This window comes from Acanthochromis polyacanthus, chromosome 13 (assembly GCF_021347895.1).
Source record: "Acanthochromis polyacanthus isolate Apoly-LR-REF ecotype Palm Island chromosome 13, KAUST_Apoly_ChrSc, whole genome shotgun sequence".
Classification (NCBI taxonomy): Eukaryota; Metazoa; Chordata; class Actinopteri; family Pomacentridae; genus Acanthochromis; species Acanthochromis polyacanthus.
Genome location: NC_067125.1, coordinates 7,655,430 through 7,669,836, shown reverse-complemented (window position 1 = coordinate 7,669,836; position 14,407 = coordinate 7,655,430). Strand labels below are relative to the sequence as shown.

Here is a 14,407-nt window from a genome sequence, read left to right as displayed (position 1 = left end):
TCTTTTCTCCTTTCCGTCTCATCTTTTCCTCTCACCCTCTGCCCTTCTCCATCCTTGCTGCTCCCTCAGTTCGTCTCATGTGATTTTCTCTCTCCTTCTGACCGCCTGTCAATAATGTGGCATCATTAATCTCAATTCCCTATCATTACCTGCTCTCCTCACTCTCCTCTTTCAGTTTACTTCTGCCTCATGGCCACAAAGTTAGTGATCACAGTGTTGCTGCTCTCTCTTCTCTATAAATACCAAGTATGTGCCCTTGAGCCCAAGAAACCAGTATGCTCCAAATCCAGTGGAGTTTCTAAGCAGCCAGTCGTAAAACGCGTGATAATTGGACAGTTCTGTGTTTTTACAGTCCAGTAGCTACCTTCTTGTTCTGTGTTTCTGCAGCTCAAACACAGATGAAAAACACACACTTGATTGTGATAATGAAACATGCACAAAAAAAAGTTTCATTCAGCACAGAAGACATTTTGATGGTCTTTGCCTTTAAGATTTTCCCCGTTTTTCCAGCAAAGTGAAAATGTGCTCCATAGGAATGAAAGGTAGCAATTAGAAAGCTATCTGTTTTTGCAACTTGAAAGTGTTCACACCATATTTCCACATTTCTCTTTACCAGATATTGTTGCCAATTAGTGTAATTTACACCTTAAATGGATAGTCGAGCTACAAAGTCTGATAATCACTGCAGATACTGTGTTGCATATACTGTGACAGCATTACATTAGAATGTAGTTTCTTTGAATGATGGACTTTAGCAGATGTGGGGTCTTCATGTTTGTTCGCTCTTAAGATTGTGTGATATCACTTTGTTTCAACTCAAATGCATCGGAGATTTCAGGAAAAAGATCAGGCGGAAGATATTCCTCCGATGTGGATGCAACCAGTATTTTCTAATACTAAAATTTTAAACATATTTTGTTATATCACATGTTTCTTCATGGTTTTGATATCTTCATTGGTGTTCTACGCTCATATTATTGATTACCTTGCATGATAATTTGCAGGATCAAGGAGTTAACAATCCTTGAAGCCCTTCTCTGGTCACTGATTTTACCCTTAAAATGTTCCTCTTGTGTCAGAGTTACATATTTAGAAGTGTTTTTCATGAAAATCATCTCTGCCTGACTTAAAATGGCTAAGATGTAACAGTATTGCTCACTCTAGAATACGCAGATCTATGTACCCCTCCCTACTCACTGCAGCTCAGCACACCAGCTCACCTACAACTCTGTTCTGACACTGTAAAACTTCTGGATTCTGAAGCTGATTCCGCAACAGAGCAGCTGACAGCTGAAAGCTCTGCCTCCCATTCTACTCCTGAAGGCTCTGGGAACCACAAGACTCCCCAAACCTGCAGTCTGAGAGCACAGTGCTCTGTTGAGATGATGTGGTGCAATGAGGTCTTCAAGATAAGATGATGCTTGGTCATCAAGGGTTTTACATGTAAGAAGTAGGATTTAAAATTCTATCCTGGATTTTACAGGGAGCCAATGAAGACAAGCTAATATGGAAAAAATATGATCTCAGTTACTGATTCCTGTCAGAGCTCTGGCTGCAGCATTTTCTATCAGCTGGAGGTTCTAAAGAGAGTTATTGGGACATCCCGATGATAAAGAATTACAATAGTCCAGCCTAGAAGTTATAAATGCATGGACTAGTTTCTCATCATCACTCTGAGACAAGATGTTCCTTATTTTTACAATGTTATGTAAATGAAAGAAAGCTGTCGTAGAGACTTGGTTTATATATATACGCTACCTGTCAAAAGTTTGCACCCACCTTCTCATTCAGTGCTTTTTATTTATCTATATTATTTTATGCATTGTAGATTAATACTGAAGATTAACACTTTTTTGTTTACTGCATAATTCCGTCTGTCTTTTATAGTTTTGATGTCTTCAGTATTAATTTACAATATATGAGAGTGCGTTTCTGAGTCCATGTGGATATTACTTTACACACCACCCACCTTGGTTGAAGCTGTTTTAGTGGTGTGAGCAGGACCTGTACAATATTAGTAGGCTTAGGCTGATCAGTATATTTTTGCGTTTGAGTGAGATCGAACAAGAAGTAGAGTATTAAATTAGCAAAAAATTGAACTTCCACTTGATAGGTTCCCATGAACACAACACTAGTTTCACCCTGTGTTGTGGAAACAGGCTAATTCATATTCCTCTAACATCCACTTAATCAGCTTGTCAGATGTTGTTTGTGGCACTTCTATCCCGACGAACCCTAAATATCAATTCCAAAAACAATTGATCCAGCTTCAAGAGACATGCTTCTACTTGAATATTTGCCACTTGCTAAGTAAAATGTATCCATCATTTATTGCGATTAGTAAATTGCCATTGTACAAAGATAAAATTCGTGTGAAGCAGTGGAATTTCTTGCTGCTCTCATTCTTCCTCCTTGGTAACTGGCGGTGACTTACACAGGGTCATGTTCACACGTTCTGATGTCAGAGAACATGGCAGGGAGCAGTACTTATAATGAGGTCATCATTTCCCTCTCCTATTAGAAGGCAACGACCGCACCTCTTGTCAGAGAAGGTGAATCTCATACATCCGTGTGCTGTCATTACTATTACATGTACGACTCTTCCTGTAAAGCTGAGAATCTGAAATGTAACTCCTATTGGCCGTGTTGTCACGAAGCTGCCATACCCAATGTAACTGGGCACATGCAGCTGAACAGCAACGTAGGTACCATCTTAATTAAAACTGAACATTAGCCTCAATCATTAGCTTCCAAATTGGAACCAGGAGACCACCTGTGGTACTCCCACGGTCCCCAGGAAAATGTAGAACGATTTAATTTTAACAGTGTCTTGCTCTCTGGGCGGTTGTCGAATCTCTCCTTGATGTGACCTTTAGCCACAGAGCAGCCAGGTAATCATATCTAACAGAGGTTGCCAGGGACACGAATGGACTCAATTATCTGGGGATCTCTGACTTGAGAAATGTGTGGAACTGCTGGCCCTGTTAGCAGCTAGCTTAAAGCTCCCATGTTCGAATTAGACTTTACAGTTTGAACACAAAAATGGTTTGGTATCTGATTACTGGTTCAGTTCTGGATCTGACTAAAAGCTCAAGTTTGTCAAACTAAGAGGTGAACCAATCTTTCATCACGTTTTTCTCTTCTTGCAATTATTTTTAAGGAGCAAAAAGATATCAAACATTCAGGTAGCAGGAGTCTCATTTTTAACCAGCCGTGACTGTTGCTTTTGCCGGTGCAGGAACATGACAGTGAGGTAAATACTTGGTGAAGTTGCTGAGAAACATGATGCATCATCGTCACATTTTCAGCCAAAGCCCACACGAACATGCTGATCACATGCCTGATGTCATACTTTAGTCATATGAAAACCTGTTTCCAAAGCACTGTTCTGTCCAGCTTTGGAATGATGCGTTGCTGTGAATTTTAATCCCTCTCTCTGTGTTTTCCCTCTCTCTACCACTTCCTTTGTTTTGCTCTTGCTTTCTTTCTAGCTGGTGCTATTTTCAGGAAAGCTCAACACCATCGCCAGTATTGTGACCATTTTCTTCCTGTTGGTGTATGCTGCTGTGGACTTGGCTTGCCTCGCTCTTGAATGGGCCTCAGCGCCTAATTTCAGGTACGCGTCACATACTTATGACACACACTCACACATGCATACACACGTTTTCCCTGTCAGAACAAAGGCCTGTGTTGTCACTGTGATTTTCTGTGGCTTTCCCTCACTGAACACACTCCCCTCCTTTTTTCTACCTCTGCTATTGTTTATGTGGTGGATGTTTGCCAGCTGGATGCTGCTATAGCGACGGTATACTAATTAAAAGACATAAAACTGGCCACTGCTTATAGCCCCATATTGGAGAGGGACCGACAATAAAACTGTGAGTGTGTTTGTTTTTGTGGGGGCACAGTCTGAACTGGATGTTCAAGTAACAGTGCGTGGAGATGCTTAGAGATTTAAATTTACAATGTTTGTGTGTGTGCGTCTGTGTGTTGTTTGTATTCCTTGGACACTTGCAATGATCCTGATTTATATAAGCTCCCTGAAGCCATCTCTGCAGCACAGTATCATAACCTGCTTACCGGGTGAACATGTGCACAGCTCGATGACATCATGACACAGCCAGAGTTTAGCATTTGATTCACTCTGCAACTTTTTATGACTCACTCCATATTTTTTGTGTGAGGTGTTGATGGTGTCACACAGGAAATATCTTCCAAAATCCAATAAGCAGTTTTTTTTTTCTAAAGATGTGCCTTCTCCACTTGCTTTGAAATACATTTTGGATGTGATAACTGCAACTGTTTTTATTTGTTATGGAGGAGAGAAACTGTTTAAACACCGCGTATCGCTTTATTGTTGTGACAGACTGCCTCCAGCGCTGCATTGTCTGTTTTATATTCCTCTGCAGCGATGGAAGTTGGAAATGAACCGTAAGACACGTGAGAACACTTACAGCTTCCCACATCAAGGACACATCAGTCAAGTGTAGCTGAAATCAGGGTACAGCAGCAAACAGTGTCAACATACTATACATCTGGTAAACAAAGGGGTTGAAAAGTAATTCTCTGTTTGATGAGAGCTTCCTGTAATATTGATTCCCAGCCTGGTGGGATTTCTTCAGCTGTTCTGTGAGCGTTTAGTTGAATGATATGAGTAGATTAAATTGATGGCTGTGTATTGGAGCTGTGCACCACAACTGTAGTCTTGTCTTACTCCACGAGAGCAATTTATAGATTGAACGCCTCGCTTAAGGGCATTTACAGGGCAGGAGAGAACTGACTCACCTGTAAGATGATGCTCTTTGACAACAGCTGCATGCTTTATTTCATGTTGAATGGGAGCATTTATGCCTCACAGAGCTATGAAGTGAGACACAGACATGATTTTGGTTCCAATCCTCCTGTCTCTTTTTAAGGAAAGGTCACCAGTAGAAGTCATTCTGTATTCTGTAACACCTCAATTCTGTCTTAATCAAACTTCAGTGCTTATAAAACTGAAGTGCACCTACATGGTGGAAGTTCAATATGAACTCCAGAACCATATACACTACACAGATCACCTAAATGTCATGCGATTCAAAATCATATCACCAGAGTTTCTGCAAAGCATTAAATAGCATTAATGGTCATTAAATGGATTTTGTGAAAATTAAGGCCTTATATGACATTACAGATCATTAAATGTGATTCTCAGTGACATTAAAAATTCTTTCTGCAGTTTTCAAGAAAAAAATTGACAATAATAACATATGATTATAGACTGTGATTTGTCAGATATGTGCATCTGCGTAAACATGCTGAAGCATTGCGATAATTGTTCCGGCTGCTAGGGTACAATTGCCAAAAACTTCATGTTTTTCAAGTGTCCAGCAGGCTGGACCATGTGGAGGAGAGCTAGGAAATGGGAAACGCTAATTTGAGAAAAAATGGCCAGAAAACATGGATTTCAGAGAATGACTGCAGCCTGTGGGTGGTCAGGGGTGGTTTCCAGATTCAAAAATAGTGAAATGTAGGGACAGTTTTCATAGAAAAGTGATCTTACAAAAAAAAACAACCCGTGTAATTTTTTGAGTTCACGTTCGTGGCATTAAAATTTTTACAGTCTAGCATTAAAATGACATTAAATCTGACTGGCTGATTTCTGCAGAAACTCTGATCACCTCTTGTCAGTTGCATTATTTCAAAGTTGACAGTGTCTCCTTTCATGAACAATCAAAATACTTTAGAAAGACTGAGTTGAAAATACACGCCCCAAAGTACAACGTCACTGCAATAAAATGAATACCTCCAACCAATGACATCACCTGTGATCACTGAAACTACATCGAGGACGCCTGTGATTTCCAGTTAGCCCACTTGAATGAAGTTATACACACACACACACAGCCATAAAATAACATGATACTGAGTGATTTAGTATGGTATAGAACAAACCACAGTCCCACTAATTAAAAGCTACATAGCCGCCCTTCTAAAATGGCACCATGTACAGGGTGCTGCTTGTACAATCTAACTTCAGAAACAGACAGTCTGGTGTGTCAGACCTAGAACAGGGGTTATCGAGGGAAAACACGGTTTCTGTGACTGTAAGAGAGGCAGTGCATGATGTCAGCTTCTATGGGCAGCATCCAAGAAATAGCATGAAAACAAAACAGCACATTTCTTCAGCTCTGATGGGTTACAGCATCTTCAGTATAAACCCAACCAGGACTACCACAGTAAATGCATAGACCCAGCAGTGTAGCACGCAGGTAGGAGTGTGTTGCTATGAGGCTCCGTGAGTGCAAAACATGTTGAAGAGGTGACATTTATAGATGGAACCATGAATTCCTGTCAGTTCACCAAAATGCTGACTGAAGGAGAATTATGGTCAGGGTAAGCCTTAACCATCCAAAGAACGCTGCCAAAATCAGAGTTTTGAAAGGAGAAAAAAACTAAAAATTTGACTTTTTCAAGCCTGACTGAAATCCAACAGTACATGTCTTCTTCAGCATGGAGCAGCTGAAAAAAATAGTCTGAAGAAAGGCAGAACATCTCTTCAAAAATTAGTGCAATGCTGATGCCTTTAATGTTAAGGAGGACCGAGTCTGTTATCAGAAATAAAAGCGAATAAATGATGCAAGTAAAAGATGTGAATCTGTGTGATAGAAGGTGGACTGACATTTGCTGCATTAATTTATTACTGCTGGGGCTGTATTTTTAATATAGTAAAACTTAACTGCTAGTTTTTAATTTTACATACAGCAAATACCCTCCTGTTCAACTTAGAAGTAAAGCATTTGCTGTGGTGTTATACAGTTTTGAATTGTTTGGCATCAATGATATTGCTCAGGGCTTCTATTGTATACTGTACTTGTATACTACTATACTAAGATATTTTGTACATCATCTCCAGTACTCAACATTTATTTAATTCAAAATTTAAACTCTTGCATATTGTATACTTCTAATGCACGTTTACCCCAGCCATCAAGCAATTTTGCCATATAAATAGATTTTAATACTTTAAAATGGAAAAATACCCAGAGGTGAATGCTTTGAAGGAACTGCTGCACATAAAGAGAGCTGGAATTAAAAACTGTGACAGTAAAGTTTAAGACAACATGCTTTGATTATGTTTTCCTGCAGGTGGCAGGTGATTGACAGGAGCGAAATATACATCATTATATAAATCATTATAAGAAAACACTCAACTCAACATAAAAAAATAAATAACTGTGCCGTCTGTGTGCAGAAAGAAGCGAGAGAATCAACCTCAGTGCTACAATCAGGCATAAATGAATAGAACATTTTAAAATCTAGTGTCATGTTTTCTGATTTCAGTTGTCTTTGTATTTTAGGTTATAGTTGGTAAATTAGCTAAATGTTTATTTAATTTGAAAATCCATTCATCTTATGGACTTGATGTTGTTAATGGTTCTCACTTGAGTGTACAAGTGGAATAAAGAGCCCAACGTTTCCTGTTAATTCTATGTGCTTGTCTCTGATCTCCATTAGTAACCCTTGTTCCGAATCTGAAGCACTGTTATTTAGAGCTCGGTTTAGTAGGACAACTGCTGGGTCCTTGATAAGTGGCACTATGGCTCAGTCTTCCCCTCCTGATTATTGCCGTGATTCGACAAATGTTAAGTTGCTCACTGATCCTCTTGTATCTTTTTCCATCTTTGAAAAGTCCCAGAGTAACATTTTTCAGTTCCTTTGGCGATTCTTTTCCATGTTGCAACCATGATGCAGACTTGCTGATGTACACAGCCCACAGGTTAAATACTGAGCACGTTCTGGTGTTTATGGGTCAGTTTATAACTGTGTCCACACTAATTGTTAGTCACAGATGGATTTTCTAGGAATATTCCAGTTATTGAGAAGTGGTACAGTTCTGAATCACCTGACATTTAAGTGATATTTAAAGGAGGTGTACACACTATTGTTGTATACTGTACTGTCAGTTTAGTGCATGGCATATCCTGATGCATACCTGAATCAGTATGGGCAAAATGTAGACTTGGAGTGCAGAAAATGCCCCTAACGTTGCAACGAAATGTCAAAGGACAATGGCCCTATTCTTCACACTGCATGCACTACAACTGGCTGCATGATAGTCATTGCCATGGCATGCAGAAATAAGCTTCAGTCAGCACTACATCCAGTCATACCGCTGCTGGTACTGTCTCTTTTTATTCACATAGAAGGTAGACTTTTTACCAGAAGAGCTTATCTAATAAATATTGCCTTATAAAGTAACAAATCTAAAAGCACTGGTGTATTACTAAACATGCATACCAGGCACGGGCCAGTAGAGTAAAACTTGACAGAAAGTCACTCAAATGACTACAAAGACTAATAAAATAGCCACAAACAGATTGAAAACAGCTTCAAAGATGCAAAGATACACAAAGTCAATACAAAAATGACTACAGCCACAAGAGAAAGCAAAAACAATGACAAAGAAACTTACACTGAGTACAAAGAGATGGAAAAATGACAATCTGAGTGTTGTGGTTCAGCTGTAAGATGATCAGGAATGTAATTTTTGATGTCCTTCAGTCTGGGATTCTTTTTCCTTTGTAAGAGGAATATGGGGCCTTCTATTCCCCAACTGTGTTCATGTTAACAGCAGTTGACAAAAATACAAAGTTCTTGAGTGAAATATTTAAAATTGAAATACAGGAGTGTACCAAAGAGGTATATATTACCTTCTGTCAATTCCAAGTTGCAGTGCCTAACTGCCACAAGAGTGCACTGTCGGCACCAGTATACTGCATATATTTAAGTGAAAGGCTGGTTGTTGAAGAGTGTAAGAGAATAAATAACTTTCTGTGTGAAACAGTACCCAGTGTTTCCTCTGGTGCCTTCCATGTACACTGCTGTATGCTATCTGCTCAGGCCTCGTTATCACTGTGTGACCGCTGGCAAAAGCTACAGGACACAAAGTTAGCCGCAAAACTTTTTCTACATCCTCTCCCCGTCGGCCAAGGGACCCGGGGCCCCCAGAGCTGATAAGGCGACTTGTTGTCTGGCCGGCCGCCTGCTTTGGGCCTCCTCCCCTGAGTTGTTAATTCTGCTAGTTCACTGCTGCCGTGTCACCGGGCAAATTTTAACGCTGGTTGTTTATGTGTTTATTGGTTTAATTTTTCTTTTTTTCCGCTTGTGTCCTGTGCTTCTTTCTCTCCGCTTTCAGTCTGGCTCTCTCCCACATCTCATTCCAGGCGAAAAGAATTAAAAGCCATTTAGCGCCGTCTCTCCCCCTGAGAACTGCTCTGTAATTAGCATAACTAATTTAGCAGAAATATTTCCCTTTCCCTTAAATTTGCTGTTGTGTAGGGGAGGGAAGGGGCTGAAATTATGATGTAGCGGAAAAGATGCCTGCTTGTTAAGTGTGTCTGTGTATATTTGTGTCTGTTTGTGTATGTGTTCGCACAACTATGTACAACAAGAGAGTGAAGGTATGCAATTTTGGAGACTGGGTGTTTATCTGACGTTGCAGTCTTTTTTTCTGATCATTGATGTGTGCGTGCATGTGCCTGTTGGACTATCTGCGTGTGCTCGCTTGCTTGTATTTCCTCTCATATGTATGTGTTTGCAGTTTTATCTTTATGTGTGTACTTTATGCGAAGAGGCTTGTGTTGGCTGCAGCTTTATCAGCGGTGGCTCCAGCTGCATGGAGTGTTCCTCGGGGAGTGCTGTGTGTCCTGCTGCTGATGCTGCACGAGCCCCGACCACTTGGACTAGCGGCTTTAACACGCATGAGCACACGCGTACGTAAAACATGTACACACAGGGTCACTGGCCAGGATTCAGGACACAACTGAGCGCTCCACACTGATGCCAAAGGATGTTTGTGGAAAGCGTGGAGCTCACAGATGCGATGACCTTCAGTCAGACTAAAACTGGCTCCTCAACAGAAACACACACATTTTTAAACTTTTTTTTTTTTTTTTAACTTTTACCAGCTTTGTGCCATCTGATGTCCAAATTACTGCAGTATTCTCTTCAGCCACTTTGATTGCCTTTGTTATAATGTGTGAATTGACCAGCTGAACCATTAGCTCCAAAAACAAAAGCTTTGTCCTCTGCTCGGCCCTTTGTCCAAATATGAGTCAGAGGGATTTGACAGGGCTGTGTTATTAAATGAGATTGGGGGGGTGTAGAAATCCAGATGGATCATCAACTGTGTCTGGATAGATGAGAGAAAATAGGTTGTGAGAGAATCCTTATCTGTTAATGGAGAGTACGACTTGATGCTAGTTGAGGATAAAGGTTCCTGACTCAGTTCTGTCCAGAAATCTAGATCAAGTCTTATTTTTAGGTCTACCTCTTTTTTTCTTTGCTTATTTTGTGTTACAGTAAAGGAACATTTTGTGGACTTTTCTTGCTACACATATCTTACCCGTAAAGAGCGCTACCCAGCTTATAACTGCTGTATAATGTCCTCTTGAACAAGTTTGCCAAATCCAAGAAAATAACCTGTGTGACCATGTGTATTTGCCAGCTTGACCTAAGAATTTAATTCATTTAACTGAGAATGTGGAATACAACAAAAAGATACAGGCATTTACTAATCAGCAACCCAAGTGCCTGAAAAATGAAACTGACGCCAAAAGCGCCAGAAATCACAGTTTCATGTATGTATGTATGTATGCTGAAGGCTGGTTCCAAAAGCAAGTCAATCCCCATAGACCCACATGTTAAAATGTCCAGTTTACAGCAGAAGTAAATATATTTACAGCCTGTGACAAAACATGGTTTAGGTCTCCATAGCTAATTTTCCAATTTATGACAACTGTACAAAGCGTGGAATTTTATACTGATCCATTTCAAATGTATTAAGGCTAAAAGCTATGCATAATTGAAAGGGTTTCGACTTTGAGTGGCACATCGGTACTGTTACAGGATAGTCCTGAGATTGGCTCACCTGAGCTCCACTCACTTGGCTCAGTATTGGATTAGCTTCAAGTTAGGAGTCGAACAAGATACTTATGGCATAGCCACCTCTCAGAGCTTCGAAACTGGCTCTTTACAGGGATGTGATTTTTCCGCGAATTCGTGGAATTCCGCTTTTTTTCAGGGATGGGAATTTACCGCGGATCCGCGGGTTTCCGCCGATTTCATTTCAAGTTTGAACACTTTATTGTCGCTGATACTCCCGCGCGATGGTAACGACGTTAACGATAGCTTGTTAATGGTAACGACGTTAACGATAGCTTGTTAATGGTAACGACGTTAACGATAGCTTGTTATCGACGATTGTAAACAGACCAGCGATTGGAAGCCGCCGCCAACCCCCCCCCCCCCAAACAACTTTCCGCTAGAATCAGAACTTGCTGATCCCATCCCTGTCTTTAGGAAACCTGTACACTGTGTCCCAAAAGTTTGTTCTCCCCAGAAACCAAGCTCAAACACTAAATATGCAATAGAATCAGTTTATTCCATAACCAGTATTTCCCCCTTTCACTTTGATCACGGCTTTCAGTCTTTCAGATATGGAATGTGCGAGGTTCTGTCTTCCCCGCACAGCCCTAGAGTTGATGATGCAACTGTGCAGGATTCCCCAACAGTTCTCAGTTGGGTTGAGGTCCGGTGAGTTTGGTGGTCATTTCTCCTTATACCGAAAGCCAGCTAGATGCTCAGAACACCATTACTGAGTCATATGGACAATGTGAGCAAGGGCACCATCTAACTTAAATGGTCATACGACCAGTTTGGCTGTTGGGTGTCGGAAATGAATAGAGAGGGCATTCATCAGGGGAATTCCAGTTCTCTGAGTCTTTTGGAGTCACTTATGTACTTCTTTGCGTAGGCCAGTCTCTTCTGCTTTTGCAGTTTGGTGAGTTGCAGGTTTTGTTGCCTCTTTGTAAGCTTTCAGCCCCAATGTTTGTTAAATAACGATGCACTGTGCTCTTAGAAACATATTCTCTTAAGATTTTTCAGCCTCTGTCTGAGTTGCCAGCCTGACTGGTGTCTTTTACCCTTGGCCTTTCTCATCGGATCCTTGGCTCTTGCAGTTATGGCCAGATGGACGTCCTGACTGAGGCAAGTCTTTGAAGGATCCTCCCTTGTTGTACCTTTCCCACCATTTTTCCACCTCTTCTTTGATACTTCTGCCAAGGGCTTGAGCTACCTGCTGACGAGTTTTTCCTGCGTTTCAAAGAGCAATAGCCTGTGCATGAATCTCAGATTCTAAAAGAGGAGCATTTCCACCCTTCCTCTCGGCCGTGGTAACAATGCTTCCAAAATTTGGTAGTGAGTGTAGTGCATTTTGGTCAAACAAGAAATTTATATACTGGGACCTGACAGTTTGACCAGACAAACAACCAAACAGTACCCAAATGACCAGGTGTATCCCAATTTGATGACAAACAATCAAACATATTGTCCAGTGGGAAGAACAGACTTTTGGGACACGGTGTAGGTGATGTCATGAAGGGTTCATCCATCTTCATTGACAGTCTATGGCATTTTACAGACAGTGAGTGTGTAACGTTAGACATTATAGAGTTATATTGGTATGAGTGAAATGTAAGCATGTGCGTCGTTTAGAGCTAGCCCAGGGGTCGGCAACCTTTAACACTCAAAGAGCCATTTTGACCCGTTTCCCACAGAAAAGAAAACACCGGGAGCCGCAAAATCCTTTTGCCATTTAAAATGAAGACAACACTGCATATATCGCTTTTTTTTTTTTTTTACCTCTATGCCCTTGTTAATCAGTCGTGATTAATTAATTACAAAGCCTCTAATTAGATTCATTTTTAAATCGTGTCCTTCCACTAATATTTATCTTACCTGGTTAATGTCATTTTTGCTCTTGAACCTCATATGTTACGTAATGTTAGCTTGAAATCAATATTTTGCGAATGTCTATTTAACTTGTAAAATCTATTTATCTATTTATCTTAAGCTAATAATTTTTCTCCGGTAAGTCGCTGCCCTATTTTCCAAGACGACACTCCTCTGACTCTCTGACCTGCTGCCGTATTCTTGCGAGTAACGTGTATTACCCTGTCATGAGTACTTTTGACTCAAAGACAAGATGTGTCTTTCTTGGAGTGGAGCTTTAATAAACAGACTTGCCATTCTTGAGTACAAAACGATGTGAAACTACAGGTGTTGCTTCTCCATCTCCTCTGCATCAACCTTGGGCTCTCATGTCTCAGCCAGGGAAAAACCCCAGCAGCACATCCAGTGGAGTGACACGTCAAAATAAGAGCGGTAATTTCACAATAAAACTCTATATTAAAATGCATTGAAACGCGCCTGAAAGGCAGAACAATTTATTTTCCAAAGTTACAGGGAGCCACAACAGAGGACTGAAAGAGCCGCATGCCGACCCCTGAGCTAGCCTCATACTAAGGGCTTCAAGTCTCAAAAATGTCAGCTTCTTCAGGAATGATTTTGACTTTTCTTTTTCTTTATGGACACACAATTACCAAGAAGTAGACTTGCAGGGTCTTTGTTTGAGAAGGTTTCATTTTTGCTTTGTCCTTCATTGTGCAGTCTGACCTGACGAGTTAATGAGGGATTGGTCAGGCCACACTCTGAACTTGTACTTGTCACACTGAATGAAACTCAACAACAGTAAACATCTATGACTAAATCTAAGGTATATGTTTTTGTTGCAAAGTGGCTCTCTGAACTCAACTTATGAAAAAGCAAAAGGACTTGCGAGTTCATTGAAAATATGTGGAAAGCTGGAGTAGAGCTTGAAAAGTCAGTGATGTAAAATCGCTGACAAAAGCAGGTAATAGTGAAATCATCCCACCACCCCTAGAGCAATAAATCCAGGCCCACTGAGGCTTTAGTGTACTGAAAAAATATATTGTGTAATATGCTTTGATGTTTGTTGTGTGATATGTTGGGTTTAACTCTCATCAAGTTATAAGATTTTATATAAAAGTTTGATCCCGTATTGTATACAAGATAACCCTTTGTACATTTCTTTCAGGTCCACATGCAGGTTCAAATGCACTTGAAAATCAATAAATGAACACATCCCAATTTAAAATGCCATGACACTCTGCCTCTAATTCTGAATACCTTCAGCTGAGTAGCAAGTGGTGAGTCAGTCCGCTGCTGGTTCAAGCTATTATGGTCATTGTAGTACAAAACAAGTTTCACACAAGCACTGTTTATTACGCTTTCAGCAGTTACCTAAAATATTCAGCACAGTTTGAAGATTCGATGACTAATATTTGTTCATACGGAAACCCTCTAATACTCAACTAATGTGGCATTTTTTCTTAAATAAAGTCAACCTCAATTTTGTAGTCTAAGATCACAACTATGTTTCTGAGGATGTTATACTCCGTATGAAATCCTCATTTAAAATACGTATTATCAGCCTGATAACAGCTGAACACATAGGACTCATGGCACTACAAGTCATCACGTTTTACTGTGTAGTATATCATAG

At 40.4% G+C, this 14,407-nt stretch overlaps 1 protein-coding gene across 1 annotated transcript in view; it reads left to right on the top strand.

The window, feature by feature from the left end:
- zgc:153039 (uncharacterized protein LOC767698 homolog) overlaps nt 1-14,407 on the top strand; it is an 86,746-nt gene that overhangs the window by 50,618 nt on the left and 21,721 nt on the right. Inside the window, exon 9 of the mRNA XM_022205745.2 lies at nt 3,492-3,616. Within this exon, the coding sequence (XP_022061437.2) occupies nt 3,492-3,616 (125 nt within the window). The remainder of the gene's footprint in view (nt 1-3,491; nt 3,617-14,407) is intronic.